General features: G+C 47.5%; 1 protein-coding gene across 1 annotated transcript in view; it reads left to right on the top strand.

Moving 5' to 3' along the window:
• The window catches only part of GAB2 (GRB2 associated binding protein 2), a 148958-nt gene that overhangs the window by 111883 nt on the left and 16430 nt on the right, over positions 1–20645 (top strand). The window contains exon 3 of the mRNA XM_081860379.1: positions 17493–17733. Within this exon, the coding sequence (XP_081716505.1) occupies positions 17493–17733 (241 nt within the window). The remainder of the gene's footprint in view (positions 1–17492; positions 17734–20645) is intronic.

Genomic DNA, 20645 nt, shown 5'->3' with positions numbered 1-20645 from the left:
GGATCAGGCCCAATTGCCTTCAGGATCCGGCCTACAGACTGTCCGTGGATCACCGTGGGGATTCTGTCCGTTCGGGCTGCGCCATTTCCCCCCCTGTGCTATTCCATTCCCCCCCTCCTTCACACACACCGCAGTGATGCCTCCTCCCTCCCTCCTCTTTGCTTCTCCCCGCCCTGCCTAGAGGAGGAAGGGGGCTGAGCTGAGCCCCATTTTAAGCAGCCCCTCTCCAGAGCCAGCCCTTTCGCACCGCTCATCTTCCCTCTGCCGTCGCCGTGGTGCTCCTGTGGGGCAGAGAGCGGAGTGGAGGAGCTTGCTCTGCCTACCCACGAGAAGCAGCAGCTCCTGTGAAGGTAAGCGCAGTGACTGGGGGGTGGGAAGAAGGACTACTTGCCCCCCCCACCTCTTCTTCTAAATCCCCCCCCCCCCCGGTGCTGCTTCTCCGGCCCACCACAAGGTCTGAGAGACAGTGGACTGGCCCTTGGCTAAACAAATTTACCGGCCCCTGTACTGGACAATAGACTAAAACAGCAGATGCCTTTCATAAGGTCGGAGGCAATGCATCCCGTGGATCTAAAATAGAACATTTCCGAGCACAGTTCAAAGTGTTGGGGCTGACCTTTCAATTCCTAAATGGCCTCGGTCCAGTAGACCTGAAGGAGCATCTCCACGCCCATTGTTCTGCCCAGACACTGAGGTCCAGCGCTGAGGGCCTTCTGGCGGTTCCCTCATTGCGAGAAGTGAGGTTACAGGGAACCAGACAGAGGGCCTTCTCGGTAGTGGCACCCGCCCTCTGGAACGCCCTCCCAGCAGATGTCAAGGCAATAAACAACCATTTTACTTTTAAAAAACAACTGAAGTTAGGGAAGTTTTTAATGTCTGATGCTGTATTGTTTTTAATATTTGGTTGGAAGCCGCCCAGAGTGGCTGGGGAAGCCCAGCCAGATGGGCGGGGTATAAATAATAAATTATTATTATTATTATTATTATTATTATTATTATTATTATTATTTTAACAGAACAGCAACAAGATTAGCCCATGAGCAGTTAGAATTTGGAAAAGTATTCTCGTGGATATGACATAAAGTTTAGACAAAGTTAGACAAGGCTAGGCAGAAAGAAATGCAGAGCTTTGCCTTTATGTTCTCTTCATTTCCCTGCTCTGCCCTTCAAAGAATTGATTGCAGTTAAAATAACTGAGATATATAATGCTTTGAGGTCAGGGTGATCTGACTTGGCCCTTTCTCCAGACCCCTTCTTTGCTGCTTCTCCATCGCGGGCTCTGATCCTCTCTTGTTCTCATGTGACTTTCGCTTCTTTGGGAAAGGATTCATATTTCCATCTCCCTCCCTCTCCCTCCCTCTCTCTTAAATGACTATTACAAGATGGGGGGCAGGGATGGAATTTGATCCAGGTTTCATTTAAAGTCGGAATTTATTTTCCAGTACTGCATGCAGACTGCAACACGGGCACCTTTCAAAATTCACGCATACCTGAATTTTGCAATGCGGTTCTCAAGCCAAGTAGCCTCTTCAAAAATGTATATATATTTGGGTGCCTAAAGATACCTATATTAGAGAGTTTAACTAATAATAATAATAATAATAATAATAATAGATTTTATTTGTACCCCGCCCTTGTGGAAGGAGGAGTGTTAAGGTATATAGAAGTGTACATACGGTTAATTTCAATATGTTATTATTGAATATTGTTGAATGTGTAAATTGTTGAATATGTATATTATTGAATATTGTATAGCCAATGTATCAGCCGCCTGGAGGGTTTCACTGTTTGTGTTTTGGTGGTTGGTAAAAAAATTAGATGATGGTAATAATAATAATAGGGAAAATTTTACCCCGCCCTACCCAGCCAGAGAGCCAGAGCCGGGCTCAGGGAAGCTAACATCATAAAACTAACACAGTATACAAAGAACATAAAAAAATAAAATCAGGCAATCATAAATTAAAATACATCTTAAAACTTAGTTCAGAGCAAATTAAAATCTGGACAGATGGCAGTCCACTGGTAAAATTGAGAGTGGTAAGTATTCTCCAGGTGAGAGAAATTGCTTTGCAAAAATGTGTCTGTTGGGGGAAATTAAATGCAGGTGTACATCTAGAATGAGCAACCCACACTATAAAACGGTGATGAATTTCCATTAAAAATATCTCTTCCTTTTTGGTGGAGAATTGAAATTAAGATGGGGGGGAGGATGGAAAATTGAGAGAAATCGAAATTGGCAAAGTCACCCATTCTAACTTTGGGGCGTAACATTGCATAAATCTTGGCTGGTCTTTTTTCCACTCCTCTCACAGGAAGTTCTTGCATGCCCCAAAAGGAGAAATCAGAGGATGGTGCCAAGAGCTGGTCATTTCTGCATCCGTATTCCAAGGAATCCTGGGATCCTATTATAAGCTCCCCACCTCATTCAACTGCATAAGCAATTGGTGCGACTTCCCCTCCAGTCTGCTAGCACCCCCTACATGCACACCCCTAATCTTTTTCTAAGTGGAAGAAAGAAGGCAAACAGGAAGTAGGAAAAGGAAATGAGAATGGTAACAGAAAAAGAAAACAACGAAGAGCAGGGCTGTTTGTTGATCTTGTTTCAGCAGACTTAACAGGGCTACTGAAAAATGGCTGCAATAGAGCCTGGGGGTGAGAGGAAGGAAGAAGGGAAATTGCACAGAGAGAAAAGGAAAGGAAAAGATAGGAAGGAAGGAAACGAGAGATAAAGAAAGGAGAGAAAATGGAGGTGCTGTCAAGAATATTTGAGAGTAAGGCAAGGCTCTGCTCTAATCTTTTGTGTAAGGTTATGAAGGCAGAAAGGAAAAGTTGTTGTTGTTTAGTCGTTTAGTCGTGTCCGACTCTTCGTGACCCCATGGACCAGAGCACGCCAGGCCCTCCTGTCTTCCTCTGCCTCTCGTAGTTTGGTCAAACTCATGCTGGTAGCTTCGAGAACACTGTCCAACTATCTCGTCCTCTGTCGTCCCCTTCTCCTCGTGCCCTCCATCTTTCCCAACATCACGGTCTTTTCCAGGGAGTCTTCTCTTCTCCTGAGGTGGCCAAAGTATTGGAGCCTCAGCTTCAGGATCTGTCCTTCCAGTGAGCACTCAGGACTGATTTCCTTAAGAATGGAGAGGTTTGATCTTCTTGCAGTCCATGGGACTCTCAAGAGACTCCTCCAACACCATAATTCAAAAGCATCCATTCTTTGGCGATCAGCCTTCTTTATGGTCCAGCTCTCACTTCCATACATCAGCCTTCTTTATTTTAGCAGTGTTATGGCTTTTTATTTCTGTTGGTCCCAGTTGGTTTGTTATCATTATACTGGTTTCCAGTTTCTGTCCTTCCAGTGAGCACTCAGGACCAATTTCCTTAAGATGTGTGGTACCCACATTCTGTGAGCAAATCACACACGCAAAGCTATTGGAAGCGCAACTAAACCGAGGAGAGATCGTTGCTCTTCTCCAGCGACTTCCCATTGCAGGGCGAGTGTTGGCTTCCTAGCATGGTAGCAGAAGCTGGGAGGAGGATGTCTGTTTTCCCCATACAGCAGGCACCCCCAACCTGACACCCCCCAGATGTCTTGGACTGCGACTCTCATCAGCCCCTGCCAGCACAGCAGCCTGGAGGGCACCGGGTTGGGGAAGCCTGCCTTGCAGCTAAAGAGATAAACTGCGCTGTCATCTCCAGGAAACAAAACATTTGTACCTTAAGCGCAGGCTGACTACATTCGCAAGGTGTCTCCAGGCAGTTGCTCATGTTGACATGATTAAAATAGTGGAAAATATTTGCAGCGAGTCAGAGGCAAAACAACTTTGGAACAAATGGCCTGCTGATAACATGTGCGCACACACAGCATGCAGATTAAATGTCAAGTGGATTTGGTGACTCAGGTCTCAGTGCCCTTCAGGTTCTCCTTAAAAGCTGGGCTGTTTTAGATTGCTGCTGCTTACGCCCGTTCTCTTTCCTTGCCTTGCCAAAACTCTCATCTTTCTGGGCCCATTCGCACAATACGGTTTCTTTATGAAGCTTAAGAACATGTGGATAGCCCAGCCAGATCAAGCCAGTGGCCCATCTAGTCCAGAATCCTGTTCACACAGCAGCCAACTCAATTCCTGCGCATGCAGGATTTGAGCACTCTCTCCTGTAGTTTGCAGTAACTGGCATTCAGAAGCATTTACTGCCTCTAATAAACCTGTGTCCAGGGCGGCTGTCTGCCAGCTCTGTCTGGTACGCAGGCTGAGACCCTACCTGCCTGCACACTGTCTCACCAGAGTTGTGCGTGCTCTGGTTTTCTCCCGCTTGGACTACTGCAATGCGCTCTACGTGGTGCTACCTTTGAAGGTGACTCGGAAACTACAACTAATCCAGAATGCGGCAGCTGTACTGGTGACTGGGAGCGGCCGCCGAGACCATATAATACCGGTCCTGAGAGACCTACATTGGCTCGCAGTACGTTTCCAAGCACAGTTCAAAGTGTTGGTGCTGACATTTCAAGCCCCAAACGGCCTCGGCCCAGTAGACCTGAAGGAGCGTCTCCACCCCCATTGTTCAGCCTGGACACTGAGGTCCAGCGCCGAGGGCCTCCTGGCGGTTCCCTCAGTGCAAGAAGTGAGGTTGCAGGGAACCAGGCAGAGGGCCTTCTTGGTAGTGGCGCCCACCCTATGGAACACCCTCCCTTCAGATGTGAAGGAAATAAACAACTATCTGACTTTTCAAAGACATCTGAAGGCAGCCCTGTTTAGGGAAGTTTTTAATGTTTGATGTTTTATCGTGTTTTTAATATTCTGTTGGGAGCTGCCCAGAGCAGCTGGGGAAACCCAGCCAGATGGTCAGGGGTATTATTATTGTTGTTGTTGTTAAAATAGTTATTTGACTTTAAGACGACATCTGAAGGTAGCCCTTTATATCGAAGTTTTTAACGTTTGAGGTTTTACTGTGTGTGCTAGATGTGTTTAATTTGTTGGACGCCACCCAGAGAGGCTAGGGCAACCCAATCAGATGGGCAGCATATAAAAATAAGTTGTTGTTGTTGTTGTTGTTGTTGTTGTTGTTGTTGTTGTTCCATTATTGTGGCTCCTTTTTCCCAGCCATTTTTTCCTCCTTTGCCTTTCCTGGCCCAGACCACAGCCCCTCTCCCCAGGCCACTCTCCCAACTGCTCCTCCTTTATAACCAAAGTGCTTTGACTGAAAAGTTTCCTTTTAACTCGGATAATGACTCTTGTTTGTCTGGATGGTGTGTGAGAGCTGTTTGACCGTGGAACAGTCTTATCTCAGGAGGTTGTGGGCTCTCTTTCCTTGAAAGTTTCTAGGCGGAGTTTGGACGGCCATCTGTCATGGATGCTTTAGCTGAGATTCCTGCATTTCAGGGGGCTGGACTAAATCAGGCACCCCCAAACTCAGCCCTCCAGTTGTTTTGGGACTACAGTTCCCATCATCCCTGACCACTAGTTGCTGACCCCTGACCTAGGAGACCTTGTGGGACATCTCCGGGAGACGAAAAGGCTCGGGAATAAACCCTACACACATCTGGAGTGGGGGCCCTAAGGCGGTTGGATGGCGCCTCGTACGCCTCCTTCCTGCAGCTGCTTCAGCCCAGCTGATGCCAAACATTTTACTCTGCTTTCTGTTGGAGATCATCAGCAAGGCTGAGAAGGAGGGGGGGGGGTGTCTTGCCGTCTTGGCAGCCCAAGATCTCCACATTCCCTGGCCAGGCCTGCACCTCTGAGAGGCCACTTTGGTGCTGCAAACACAGCAAAAGCAACACAGGAGGCAGCATTAGGAGCTACCAGTCTTCACAGCCACAGCAGGCTCTGTGATTCTCCAGCAGTTTAACTGCATCTCCCGGAGGCGCACTGCACTGTCTCTCGAGACAGACGGATGCCAACAAAGTAGGCAGGAGTTTTCCCAGCTTTGCCTGGAGAGGATATTAGGTTTTGAGCCTGGAACCTTCAGCATGCAATACAGTTCTTATTCCAATGAACCTTAAAGGTAAAGGGACCCCTGACCATTAGGTCCAGTCGTGGCTGACTCTGAGGTTGCAGCGCTCATCTCGCTTTATGGGCCGAGGGAGCCGGCGTTCAGCTTCCAGGTCATGTGGCCAGCATGACTAAGCCGCTTCTGGCGAACCAGAGCAGTGCATGGAAATGCCATTTACCTTCCCGCTGGAGTGGCACCTGTTTATCTACTTGCACTTTGACGTGCTTTCAAACTGCTAGGTTGGCAGGAGCTGGGACTGAGCAACGGGAGCTCACCCCGTCGCGGGGATTCGAACCACCGACCTTCTGATCGGCAAGTCCTAGGCTCTGTGGTTTAACCCACAGCACCACCCGCGTCCCTACCAATGAACCTCCTGTTCCCCTCTGAGATCCTAATTGTGCACTTAACAAGCACTGGGCCTGCACCTTTTAAATGAGAAGCAAGCCATTTTTCCGCTGCTTCCTTCAGCACAATAACCCAGCACCCCTTGAAAGATGCCTTTCAGCAATTTGCAATTTAACAACATGACACGGGTATGGCGAAGGATGCCTTGGTCCTGGCAATGGGAACCTAATGTATTATTTTCAGAACAAGCTGGAAATGCTGGTACTGCAAAGCGTGAAAAGCACCCCCCCCCCATGTTTGCTCTATTCTCGGGTCCCGATACGCGCAGCTAAAGCTGTTTCTCTTCACCATGCATGACAATCGTCCCTACCAGTGGTATTCCTTCTTGAAGATAAGGGCAGAATTTGCATAAGAAAGGGCTGTTTGGGTGAAGATAGGCTTGGCTGAAAAAGCACCCTTGCCTTATTTAATAAAATTTACGGTCCTCACAAGGAGCCAAGCCACACAATCAGCAGAAGCAGCTCCTTCGGGACTTCACTGTGACAGACTGCAGAGACGAGGGGCAGAATCTTGGGATGCCATTTTCTTTTAAAAACAAACGCTACCTGCATTTTACAGTCATAGCTCTTGTTATGTCTGCTTCATGTTGCGTTCTTTCAGGATACATCCCGCGACCCGGAAGTACCGGAAAGGGTTACTTCCGGGTTTTGTCGCTTGCGCATGTGCAGACGTGCAAAATGGCGTCATGCGCAGAAGCGGTAAATTGCAACCTGCACGTGCGCATGTTGTGTTCTGCTCAGGTTGCAAACGGGGTTCTGGAACGGATCCCGTTCGCAACCAGAGGTACCACTGTATAAAGCAATCGTGCCAAGCAGAAACCTGGGCCAGGATCCTTTCCCCTTGATATATGTATGCTAGATTTCTGTGCGTAAGGAGTTACAATGTGGGGAAGCATTCACAGCATCATAGAATTGTGGAGTTGGAGGAGACTCTGAGGGAGACTCCTCGGACCCTTGGCTTTGTGACTCCTTCCTTCTTGATCCTCGGACCCCTGACTTCCTGACTCCTTCCTTCTTGATCCTCGGACCCCTGACTTCGTGACTCCTTCCTTCTTGATCCTTGGACCCCTGACTTCGTGACTCCTTCCTTCTTGATCCTCAGACCCTTGACTTCCTGACTCCTTCCTTCTTGATCCTCGGACCCCTGACTTCGTGACTCCTTCCTTCTTGATCCTCGGACCCCTGACTTCGTGACTCCTTCCTTCTTGATCCTCAGACCCCTGACTTCGTGACTCCTTCCTTCTTGATCCTCAGACCCTTGACTTCATGACTCCTTCCTTCTTGATCCTCAGACCCCTGACTTCGTGACTCCTTCCTTCTTGATCCTCAGACCCTTGACTTCATGACTCCTTCCTTCTTGATCCTCAGACCCTTGACTTCATGACTCCTTCCTTCTTGATCCTCAGACCCTTGACTTCATGACTCCTTCCTTCTTGATCCTCAGACCCTTGACTTCGTGACTCCTTCCTTCTTGATCCTCAGACCCTTGACTTCATGACTCCTTCCTTCTTGATCCTCAGACCCTTGACTTCATGACTCCTTCCTTCTTGATCCTCAGACCCCTGACTTCGTGACTCCTTCCTTCTTGATCCTCAGACCCCTGACTTCGTGACTCCTTCCTTCTTGATCCTCAGACCCCTGACTTCATGACTCCTTCCTTCTTGATCCTCAGACCCTTGACTTCATGACTCCTTCCTTCTTGATCCTCAGACCCCTGACTTCGTGACTCCTTCCTTCTTGATCCTCAGACCCTTGACTTCATGACTCCTTCCTTCTTGATCCTCAGACCCTTGACTTCATGACTCCTTCCTTCTTGATCCTCAGACCCTTGACTTCGTGACTCCTTCCTTCTTGATCCTCAGACCCTTGACTTCATGACTCCTTCCTTCTTGATCCTCGGACCCCTGACTTCGTGACTCCTTGCTTCTTGATCCTCAGACCCCTGACTTCATGACTCCTTCCTTCTTGATCCTCAGACCCCTGACTTCGTGACTCCTTCCTTCTTGATCCTCAGACCCTTGACTTCATGACTCCTTCCTTCTTGATCCTCAGACCCCTGACTTCGTGACTCCTTCCTTCTTGATCCTCAGACCCTTGACTTCATGACTCCTTCCTTCTTGATCCTCAGACCCTTGACTTCATGACTCCTTCCTTCTTGATCCTCAGACCCTTGACTTCGTGACTCCTTCCTTCTTGATCCTCAGACCCTTGACTTCATGACTCCTTCCTTCTTGATCCTCGGACCCCTGACTTCGTGACTCCTTGCTTCTTGATCCTCAGACCCCTGACTTCGTGACTCCTTCCTTCTTGATCCTTGGACCCCTGACTTCGTGACTCCTTCCTTCTTGATCCTCAGACCCTTGACTTCCTGACTCCTTCCTTCTTGATCCTCGGACCCCTGACTTCGTGACTCCTTCCTTCTTGATCCTCGGACCCCTGACTTCGTGACTCCTTCCTTCTTGATCCTCAGACCCCTGACTTCGTGACTCCTTCCTTCTTGATCCTCAGACCCTTGACTTCATGACTCCTTCCTTCTTGATCCTCAGACCCTTGACTTCGTGACTCCTTCCTTCTTGATCCTCAGACCCTTGACTTCATGACTCCTTCCTTCTTGATCCTCAGACCCCTGACTTCGTGACTCCTTCCTTCTTGATCCTCAGACCCTTGACTTCATGACTCCTTCCTTCTTGATCCTCAGACCCTTGACTTCGTGACTCCTTCCTTCTTGATCCTCAGACCCTTGACTTCATGACTCCTTCCTTCTTGATCCTCAGACCCTTGACTTCATGACTCCTTCCTTCTTGATCCTCAGACCCCTGACTTCGTGACTCCTTCCTTCTTGATCCTCGGACCCCTGACTTCGTGACTCCTTCCTTCTTGATCCTCAGACCCCTGACTTCGTGACTCCTTCCTTCTTGATCCTCAGACCCCTGACTTCATGACTCCTTCCTTCTTGATCCTCAGACCCTTGACTTCGTGACTCCTTCCTTCTTGATCCTCAGACCCTTGACTTTGTGACTCCTTCCTTCTTGATCCTCGGACCCCTGACTTCGTGACTCCTTCCTTCTTGATCCTCGGACCCCTGACTTCATGACTCCTTGCTTCTTGATCCTCAGACCCTTGACTTTGTGACTCCTTCCTTCTTGATCCTCAGACCCTTGACTTTGTGACTCCTTGCTTCTTGATCCTCGGACCCCTGACTTCGTGACTCCTTCCTTCTTGATCCTCAGACCCTTGACTTTGTGACTCCTTCCTTCTTGATCCTCAGACCCTTGACTTCATGACTCCTTCCTTCTTGATCCTCAGACCCTTGACTTCGTGACTCCTTCCTTCTTGATCCTCAGACCCTTGACTTTGTGACTCCTTCCTTCTTGATCCTCGGACCCCTGACTTTGTGACTCCTTGCTTCTTGATCCTCAGACCCCTGACTTTGTGACTCCTTCCTTCTTGATCCTCAGACCCCTGACTTCGTGACTCCTTGCTTCTTGATCCTCAGACCCTTGACTTCGTGACTCCTTCCTTCTTGATCCTCAGACCCTTGACTTCGTGACTCCTTCCTTCTTGATCCTCAGACCCCTGACTTTGTGACTCCTTGCTTCTTGATCCTCGGACCCCTGACTTTGTGACTCCTTCCTTCTTGATCCTCGGACCCCTGACTTTGTGACTCCTTCCTTCTTGATCCTCGGACCCTTGACTTTGTGACTCCTTCCTTCTTGATCCTCAGACCCCTGACTTTGTGACTCCTTGCTTCTTGATCCTCGGACCCCTGACTTCATGACTCCTTGCTTCTTGATCCTCAGACCCTTGACTTTGTGACTCCTTCCTTCTTGATCCTCGGACCCCTGACTTCGTGACTCCTTCCTTCTTGATCCTCGGACCCCTGACTTCATGACTCCTTCCTTCTTGATCCTCAGACCCTTGACTTTGTGACTCCTTCCTTCTTGATCCTCAGACCCTTGACTTTGTGACTCCTTCCTTCTTGATCCTCGGACCCCTGACTTCGTGACTCCTTCCTTCTTGATCCTCAGACCCTTGACTTCGTGACTCCTTCCTTCTTGATCCTAGGACCCCTGACTTCCTGACTCCTTGCTTCTTGATCCTCAGACCCTTGACTTCGTGACTCCTTCCTTCTTGATCCTCGGACCCCTGACTTCGTGACTCCTTCCTTCTTGATCCTCAGACCCTTGACTTCGTGACTCCTTCCTTCTTGATCCTCAGACCCCTGACTTCGTGACTCCTTCCTTCTTGATCCTCAGACCCTTGACTTCGTGACTCCTTCCTTCTTGATCCTCGGACCCCTGACTTCCTGACTCCTTGCTTCTTGATCCTCAGACCCTTGACTTTGTGACTCCTTCCTTCTTGATCCTCGGACCCCTGACTTCGTGACTCCTTCCTTCTTGATCCTCAGACCCTTGACTTCGTGACTCCTTCCTTCTTGATCCTTGGACCCCTGACTTCCTGACTCCTTGCTTCTTGATCCTCAGACCCTTGACTTCGTGACTCCTTCCTTCTTGATCCTCAGACCCCTGACTTCGTGACTCCTTCCTTCTTGATCCTCAGACCCCTGACTTCCTGACTCCTTGCTTCTTGATCCTCGGACCCCTGACTTCCTGACTCCTTGCTTCTTGATCCTCAGACCCCTGACTTCGTGACTCCTTCCTTCTTGATCCTCAGACCCCTGACTTCGTGACTCCTTCCTTCTTGATCCTCGGACCCCTGACTTTGTGACTCCTTCCTTCTTGATCCTCGGACCCCTGACTTCGCGACTCCTTGCTTCCTGACCCTAGGACCCTTGGCTTCTTGACTCCCAGCTCTCTGACCCCAGACTCTTAGCTTCCTGGCTTCTGGACTCCCGTTCCTACTCCCACCCCTCCATCTTGCCCCCGGTCCCAACGTCCCCCGCCAGGACTTCGATCGCCTGTGAACCGGACCATGACAACGACGTGTCCCTCACCAGACCCTGCAGCATACCCTGGAGAACTGCTGGCAGTCTTTCTTAGAAAACCACTGTGTCATGCACCTTAGGGAAGTGAAGTGAAGCTGTTGGAAGGTTGTAGTGCCTCTAGAGACCGATGCAGGAGAGACATGTTTTGTTGCAGTTGGGGAAGATGACGGTGTCTGTTTGTGCTCCTGCAGATACACCATGTGGCCATTCCTCCTGTGGTCACTGCTATGGATGCACAACCTGACTGTCTTGTCTCCAGGCAGCGCGGTCATCTGCAGGAGATTCCTGCCTTGCGGGCTTGATGTTGCCAGCCTTCACATCACATTTGCAGATATTGTAGAGGGCTCATATTTTTAATGATGGCTGTTTTAAACCTTGAAGGCCCGCTCTCTGAGCTTCCCTGCACCCAGAGACGATAGAACAAAACACAACCGCGCCTCGGGCCTGTGTAACAGATAGAATTTCTTTCTCACATTAGAGTGGTTTGAGTACTGATCGCAGATAATCTCCAGCCTTGATTTACTCGGTGTCAGGAGAATCTCTTAATTCTCTGCCAGATCCTTTTCTTCCTCCCCTTTTAAGAGCCTGCTGGGGAAAGGAACACTTCACAGTGTCAGTCTTAACAGCAAGAGAAGAAACCATTGTGCACCAATAACATTTTCTTCATTCTTTTTTTGCTAGATTTCTGTGCGTATGTGCGTGTGTTCTGTATCCACAGGAAGTTAAAGTAAATGTGGAATAAAACAAACTTCCAGGGCTTCACAGGACTCAACATTTCCTGTTGGAATTACGCTTGCATTTTTTTTTTAAGGAAGAAAATAGCAACCTCCCAATCTCTCCCCCCCCCCCACAAACACACGCTGAAAAACACAAAATAGGGACAATGTTTTACCAGGAAGAGGTGCCAAAAATAGGGACTGAACCTGGTAAACAGAAGACAGGTGGAACTGTATCGCACAATTTTTATTTATGGCAAACGGCGTTCATTTATTTTATTGTTCACGTTTGCAACTTGCTTTCAAAACCAGCACCAGCCACACTCGGGCATCTGTTGGGACCCACCAGAGGCAATGCCAACCCTCACACCATCATCCCTGCCACCTTTAGGCTGCTTTCACCCCCCCCCCTTAGACTCCCAGATGCAATGCGCTCTACGTGGGGCTACCTTTGAAGGTGACCCGGAAACTACAACTAATCCAGAATGTGACAGCTAGACTGGTGACTGGGGGCGGCTGCCAAGACCACATAACACCATTCTTGAGAGATCTGCATCGGTTCCCAGTACGTTTCTGAGTGTTGGTGCTGATATTTAAAGCCCTAAACGACTCCTTAGCTTTATATTCTCCCAAATATATCCTGTAAGGAAGAGGGTATGGATTGTTCTTCAGGGGTTATTCCTGAAGCCCCTCTCACAAATGAGTATAGCTTGATGTGTTTATCATGTTTCTAGATATGCTGTAAGCTGCCCAGAGTGGCTGGGAAAACCCAGCCAGATGGGCGGGGTATAAATAATAAAAGTATTATTGTTGTTGTTGTTGTTTATTATATTTATTATTTATTATTATTATTATTTATTAGCCACAAGGCAGCAGAGGTTTAGGATCAGAGTTTTCCTTCTCCTAGATGCTAATAGTATTTCTTACAAATAATAATAAGATGTAAAACCCATATAGTTCAGGAGGAATTTAAAGCATTCTTGTTTACCCAAGCAGAGGGCCTTCTTGGTAGTGGCGCCCTCCCTGTGGAACGCCCTCCCACCAGATGTCAAAGAGAAAAACAGCTACCAGACCTTTAGAAGACATCTGAAGGCAGCCCTGTTTAGGGAAACTTTTAACGTTTAATAGGTTATTGTATTTCAATATTCTGTTGGAAGCCTCCCAGAGTGGCTGGGAAAACCTGGCCAGATGGGCAGGGTATAATTAAATTATTATTATTATTATTATTATTATTATTATTATTATTATTATTATTAGATGTCTGGTAGATATCGGCAGTGGCATCTCTGAAATTTAGTAACTGAGGGTATCTTATTTTTTAGATGGCTCTTACTCGTTTTAAAATGTTTTTAAATGGTGTTAGTTGCTCGCAAATAAGTTTTGTTTCAGGTTTTCTCCTTTGGGCTCTCTCGGGAGGAGGAGCAGGATGTAAATTTAATAAATAATAAAGTGGATGTAGAAGGGAGGGATATTGGTTTGTTTCACATTTGTCTTTGTTTTTATTACGCACTTTGTGTTTTCCTTTCGCATTTTTACATTGCGAACCACCCTGTGCCCTTCGGATGCAGGTCGTCAAACAAATTCAATAGAGAACAATACAGTGGTACCTCAGGTTACATACGCTTCAGCTTACATACACTTCAGGTTACAGACTCCGCTAACCCAGAAATAGTACCTCGGGTTAAGAACTTTGCTTCAGGATGAGAACAGAAATCGGGCTCTGGCAGCGCGGCAGCAGCAGGAGGCCCTATTAGCTAAAGTGGTGCTTCAGGTTAAGAACAGTTTCAGGTTAAGAACGGACCTCCGGAACGAATTAAGTACTTAACCCGAGGTACCACTGTACTGAAATAATAAACAAGCAAACAAAATGTTTCACCTGTTTGCAAGTATTCCCCATGTGCCCCAGATCCTTCTCGCTCTCCAACAGCAACCCAAAAGTAAGGCACGTCCGCTGAATTTTCTGCCGCAGAGGACAAACGTTCCACATTCTGACTTACTTCCCCTCTTTTTGCTTTTCTCTGCACCACAGTAAGTTCAAATACAAGCAGCTCGCAGCTTTCTTGCCCCTTCCCCTTGCCTCTATTGATGGGGTTTCGTCTCCCGAAACGGTGGTGAGTGAGTTCTGAACCCGCTGCAATCGCTAATAGCACTTAGTGGCCGGGTCACTGTGGGGAGAAAAGCGAGGATACATTTTTGAAAATCAATGCCAGTGTCAATGGAATGGGCTCCCTTGGGGTGAGAAGCCTGCTTTTACTAGACATTGTGGAGTGTGAGTCTGTTTTGAGTGATGCCCGCTCATGTCTCTAGAATAGCGTGCGGCTGTTGAGTAATGGGCCTATTCCTCCCACCTAAAATCTGAGCTTTTAAAAAAATTACTGCATTAGAGCCCCCTGCAATGAACCTTCACCCCGATTCATTCATCTTCCTCTCCAGCAACCCCCCCCCAAAATATATATTTCACTCTGTTCCCCCTCCCACTTAGCTTGTTTAAACAGCATGCATCTTTTTATCTATTTTTGTTCAATGTTTTTAAGCAGTAAATGATCACCAGTTTACTGATAACTTGGAGCATAAAAGTAGTTCCCCATTAACAATAAGAATTACTGCGTAGGGTGCCACGTGCTCGTTAAATACTTTGGGGGTGGGAGACTGATGTATTGGCATAATTTTGGTAAAACCGGATCAAAGCATTCCTCTTTTTTGTAATTTCCAATTTCCTTAACAAAGGAAAGAAAAATAATATTTAAGGTCGTTCCGCTGTCGTCTATCAAGGCATACCCAAACCAAATTACCAGCGGGTTCACGGGGACAATATATCCTATCATGCTTCCAGCTACTATTATTTCTTCGATCCAAAAGGTCTATATTTTAGGGTATGTCCAAAAATTATGTGTGTATCATGGACGTAGCCAGGATTTATGGTGGGGGCGATGGCACAGGATTTATTGGGGGGCAGAACCAAGCTATCTGCAACACGATTAGTCAGTTAATTAAGTATTTTTATTTATTTACTTGATTTAGGGGGGGCATCGGCTCCTGCGCCCCCAATTTGGCTATGTCCCTTGTGTGTACCTCTTTTTATTTGTATGTTTCAGGATTCCCCCCCCCCCCAAGTTGAATGAAAAAACTAGTTGGGCAGCTGTACATTTAAAAGCCAGCTCCTGGCATTCTGTCACTTCCTTGCGTGACCAAGAAGCAAAACCCCCAAAACAGGACGGGTTTATTCATCCAGGAGCTGATTTGATTAATTCCCTTCCTCCTGCCTCCTTCCACATTTCTCCTCCCTTTCTCGACCCTGTGCGGGGCAGCTGTGAAAATGGAGAATGCAGCACGAGAGATTGAATATAAAAGGTAAAGCTAAAGAGACCCCTGACCATTAGGTCCAGTCGTGGCCGACTCTGGGGTTGCGGTGCTCATCTCGCTTTACTGGCTGAGGGAGCCAGCGTACAGCTTCCGGGTCCCGCTTCTGGCGAACCAGAGCAGTGCAAGGAAACACCGTTTACCTTCCCGCCAGAGCGGTACCTGTTTATCTACTTGCACTTTGAAGTGCTTTCGAACTGCTAGGTTGGCAGGAGCTGGGACCGAAAGACGGGAGCTCACCCCGTCGCAGGGATTCGAACCGCCGACCTTCTGATTGGCAAGTCCTAGGCTCTGTGGTTTAACCCACAGCGCCACCCGTGTCCCTGGGATTGAATATAAAACTGCCCAAATCATAAGGGCACTAACCTGGCGCTCTCCAAATGTTTTGGACTTCAATTCCCATCAGCCCTAGCCAGACCCACTCAGATTATTACTGCCCTTCATCCGAAGATCTCGGGGCGGTTCACAACATAACAATACAAAATGAGGACGCAAAATACATAACAATGACAAGCCAATAACCCCACCTCCTAAAAGCACATTTAAAAGGCCATAAAAGGTATGTAATGGAGGAACCAGGCGAGACTTCCTGGGGAGAGCATTCCACAAGCGGGGGGAGCCACCACAGAAAAGGCCCCGTTCTTGTGTTGCCACCCTCCGGGCCTCACCTGGAGGAGGCCCACAAAGAAGGACCTCAAATGATGGTCTCAGGATAATATTAATAGCATAATTAGGCAAACGTGACGACTTAAATTCTGATAGCGTGCTGTGCTGCCAGGTAGCTCTCCTCTGCCCAAAGAATGTTATTTGAGCATTGTGCGTGTAATCTATCCCTGTACTGAGCTGTGCAAAGAACTTTTCTCCTTAATGTCATAATGACACCATTAAATGTTCAGTATTGATCGGTGGTGTGCACAGGCACCAACCAATCAGTCAGAACCACATACTGATGTTATTTTATTCTCTCTAAAATAGGGATTTGTGGTATGGCAAAAAAAAACCCTGCAGACATGCCTATTTTTATCACTTGAGAATGTATAGGAGACTGATGAATCACCTTGTTTAGGCAGAGGAAATGGGGAACTTGTAGTCATCCCTAGGGTGTTAGGGTCCCCATCAGCCTCTTGTCAACATGGCCATTGGTAGCTAGGGATGGTGGGAACTGGAATCTAGATGCATGACTCAGTTGGATAGCTCAGTTAGCTAGAACATGGTGCTGATAACGCCAAGGTTGCAGGTTCAATACCCATATGGGACAGCTGCGTATTCCTTCATTGCATGGGGTTGGATTTGATGATTCTCAGGGTCCCTTCCAATTCTATGATTCTGTTGTTCTACACCTGAAGAGCCACTCGTTCTCTGTCCGATTGCATATTTAATGCACCTTGCTTTTTCCAAAGAATCATGGGAACTATGGTTTGTTTGTTGGATGTTGGGCATTATAGCTCTGTTAAGTTCTCCCTGACGTTTAGAAGACATCTGAAGGCATCCCTGTTTAGGGAAGATTTTAATATTTGATGAATTATTGCACAGTGGTACCTCGGGTTAAGAACTTAATTGGTTCCGAAGGTCTGTTCTTAACCTGAAACTGTTATTAACCGGAAACACCACTTTAGCTAATGGGGCCTCCCGCTGCCACCGCCTTCTCATCCTGAAGCAAAGTTCTTAACCCGAGGTACTATTTCTGGGTTAGCGGAGTCTGTAACCTGAAGCGTCTATAACCTGAGGTACCACTGTCCAGTCATACCTCGGGTTAAAGACGCTTCAGGTTGCGTTTTTTCGGGTTACGGGCCCGCCAAAACCCGGAAGTACTGGAACGGATTACTTCTGGGTTTCGGCGGTCGTACATGCACAGAAGCGCTAAATCACACTTTGCACATGCACAGAAGCGCCAAATTGCAACCCTCATGTGCGCAGATGCGGCACTGCGGGTTGCAAACGTGCCTCCTGCACGGATCACATTCGCAACCTGAGCGTCCACTGTGGCTGAGGAAACCCAGCCAGATGGGCAGAGTATAAATTATTGTTGTTGTTTTTGTTGTTGTTATTTTAAGGGTGACAATATCTCCCTCAATTCTTCCTGTGCAGATTCTCTAAGAAACATTCCTTCTGTCATTCATGGGCCACGTTCCTCCCCGGCTGAGCTGAGTGGCTCCAGCCAGCGGCTCCTGCGAGAACGGAAGTCGTCCGCTCCTTCGCACTCCAGCCAGCCCACCCTTTTCACCTTCGATTCACCCGCCAACCATATCCGGACCACGCTTTCCACCAGTGCCCCCCAAGACTATCTCTTCCTGCATCAGTGCATGAGCAGGAAATCGGAGAATACCAGGTAGGACCAGAATCTCTTGGCTAAGTATTGGAGGTGGATGGGGAGAGAAATTCGATTCGGTTCACATCAAATATGAATCTCCCTAATTCTCCCTTTTCGAAACGGTACGCAAACTGAAACGCAAAGGTCCTTCGAAATTCACGCTTCTCCGAATTTTGCAATGGAGCCAACCACCGTTTACAAAAATTCATTTGCCATATTAAAGCGTGCATAGAACTGTATATCATAGTGGAGTTAAGGTACAAGAATGCTTCAGCATTGGGAGAAATACTATGCAACAATATGTGTTTACTGGGCAAAATTGCATATAAAGATGTCTATTATTAGGAGTAAAAAGGTACCCCTGAACATTAAGGGACACAGGTGACGCTGTGGGTTAAACCACAGAGCCTAGGGCTTGCCGATTGAAAGGTCGGTGGTTCGAATCCACGCAACAGGTCAGCTCCTGTGCTCGGTCCCTGCTCCTGCCAACCTAGCAGTTCGAAAGCCTGTCAAAGTGCAAGTAGATAAATAGGTACCGCTCCAGCGGGAAGGTAAACGGCGTTTCTGTGCGCTGCTCTGGTTCGCCAGAAGCGGCTTAGTCATGCTGGCCACACGACCCGGAAGCTGTACGCCGGCTCCCTCGGCCTATAGAGCAAGATGAGCGCTGCAACCCCAGAGTCGTCCGCGACTGGACCTAATGGTCAGGGGTCCCTTTACCTTTACCCCTGAACATTAGGTCCAGTCGCGGACGACTCTGGGGTTGTGGCGCTCATCTCGCTTTACTGGCCGAGGGAGCCGGCGTTTGTCCGCAGACAGTTTCCAGGTCATGTGGCCAGCAGGACTAATCCGCTTCTGGCAAACCAGAGCCGCGCACAGAAACACCGTGTACCTTCCCGCTGGAGCGGTACCTATTTATCTACTTGCACTTGATGTGCTTTTGAACTGCTAGGTTGGCAGGAGCAGGGACCGAGCAATGGGAGCTCATCCCGTCTCAGGGATTCGAATCTCTGACCTTCTGATCAGCAAGCCCTATGCTCTGTGGTTTAGGAGAAATTCACACTAAAATTGCTGGTGAATTTTCAGGAGGACTTTAAGACAATAATAATCGCAAACTGATGTAGAAATGTTAAGAGCTCAACTTCAGACTAGAAAAACGAGAAGTCAAAATTGACAGATTCACTCATTGCATATTCTTTGTTGCTTACAAGCTTAGTGCCTGAGAGCCATTGTTTATTTTTAATAATGTCACACTCTGCCCTTCCAATGAATTTGCAATGCTCAGGATGGCTTGGGGCAATTAAGCACAATGGGTAGTGCCCAGAGTTCTTCCAACTTGGAGGGCACCGCTTGAAATGAACAGCCGTTACAATCTTAGGTCCTTTAGTTTCAATGGGACTACTCAGAGTAGGGCAAACATTGGATACAATCCAGTAAAATCAAGCAGAAATAGTAACAATATGAACGAGTGCTCCACATATAGTATTGCACTTCGTTGCCTCATCCTTTAAAAAGCATTTACAGATGTAAAAGTCGTTTTGATAATTTGAAGCAGTTTATACCCATGCAGTTAAAAATCAGGAAATAAACCCTTCTTCAAAAACCACTGATCTATAAAACTTTGGGCACAGCCATTTAGCCTTAGTGGCAAGAGATCTGAGAGTAGTCTGAAGCTCAAACGACAAGAGGCAGCTGCTGGTCTTTCAACGCAAGACACATCTTACTTTGCAATTGTTCTGCAAAAAGAGCTGTGTTTTGGGAATAAAAGAGGCCCATCATGCAAAAAATAATAATAATCCTGTAGTCGTTTTATACATAGCTCCACCTACTGGTGATGAAGCAGTATGGCACAGAAGCTGCCTTATACCATGATCTCTCGGTTGAAGCTTTTGTGTGAACATGTATCTCCTGGCTCCACATGTTGCCAATCAACCGCTTCAATCTGCAGAACTGGCACCATTGCAGATGCCAGATAATAACAGTTCCGCATTTGCAAGAACAATGATCTGTTTTAGTGTGGCAGCACCTACACTTTGGAATTCCCTGCCTGTTGAGAGCACCTTCGCTGTACTCTTTTTGCCACGCTCGTGTATAATAGGCAAGGCTATCTGGATGCTTAGATGCATAGGTTTTATAGTATTGTAATTTCTGGTATGTTTTAAAGTAGGGTTGTGATTTTTTTCTTCCTTTTTTATTTGATTTACTTATTGATTCTTAGATATACTGGGACGCGGGTGGCGCTGTGGTCTAAACCACAGAGCCTAGGGCTTGCCGATCAGAAGGTCGAAGGTTTGAATCCCCGCGACAGGGTAAGCTCCTGTTGCTCGGTCCCTGCTCCTGCCAACCTAGCAGTTCGAAAGCACGTCAAAGTGCAAGTAGATAAATAGGTACTGCTCCGGCGGGAAGGTAAACGGCGTTTCTGTGCGCTGCTGTGGTTCACCAAAAACGGCTTAGTTATAATAATAATTTATGATTTATACCCCGCCCATCTGGCTGGGCCTCCCCAGCCACTCTGGGCGGCTTCCATAGAAACCAAAAATACAGTAAAGTTATGCTGGCCACATGACCCGGAAGCTGTACGCCGGCTCCCTCGGCCTGTAGAGCAAGATGAGCGCTGCAACCCCAGAGTCGGCCACGACTGGACCTAACGGTCAGGGTCCCTTTACCTTTACCTTTTACTTAGATATACAAAACCACATACCCTTTACAAAGTACCTTTTTATAATATACCAAGATAAGACAACTACTTAGTCTAAAAAAGTCAGAAAGAAGAAAAGGAGAGGCCTAAAAATAAGAGAAAGGGGAAGAAAAAGGAAAGACAGGAAAAGCTATGGGGAAAGTAGAAAAAAGTAAAAGGACTCCCAACTCTCTGTCCAGCAGCTACATACAATATACTATTCATTGTGATTTTTTTTCTTGTTTTACCTTTGGGT

The sequence above is a fragment of the Podarcis erhardii genome, assembly GCF_964252035.2.
Source record: "Podarcis erhardii genome assembly, chromosome: 4".
NCBI lineage: Eukaryota > Metazoa > Chordata > Lepidosauria > Squamata > Lacertidae > Podarcis > Podarcis erhardii.
This window is presented reverse-complemented; position numbering and strand designations above follow the sequence as displayed.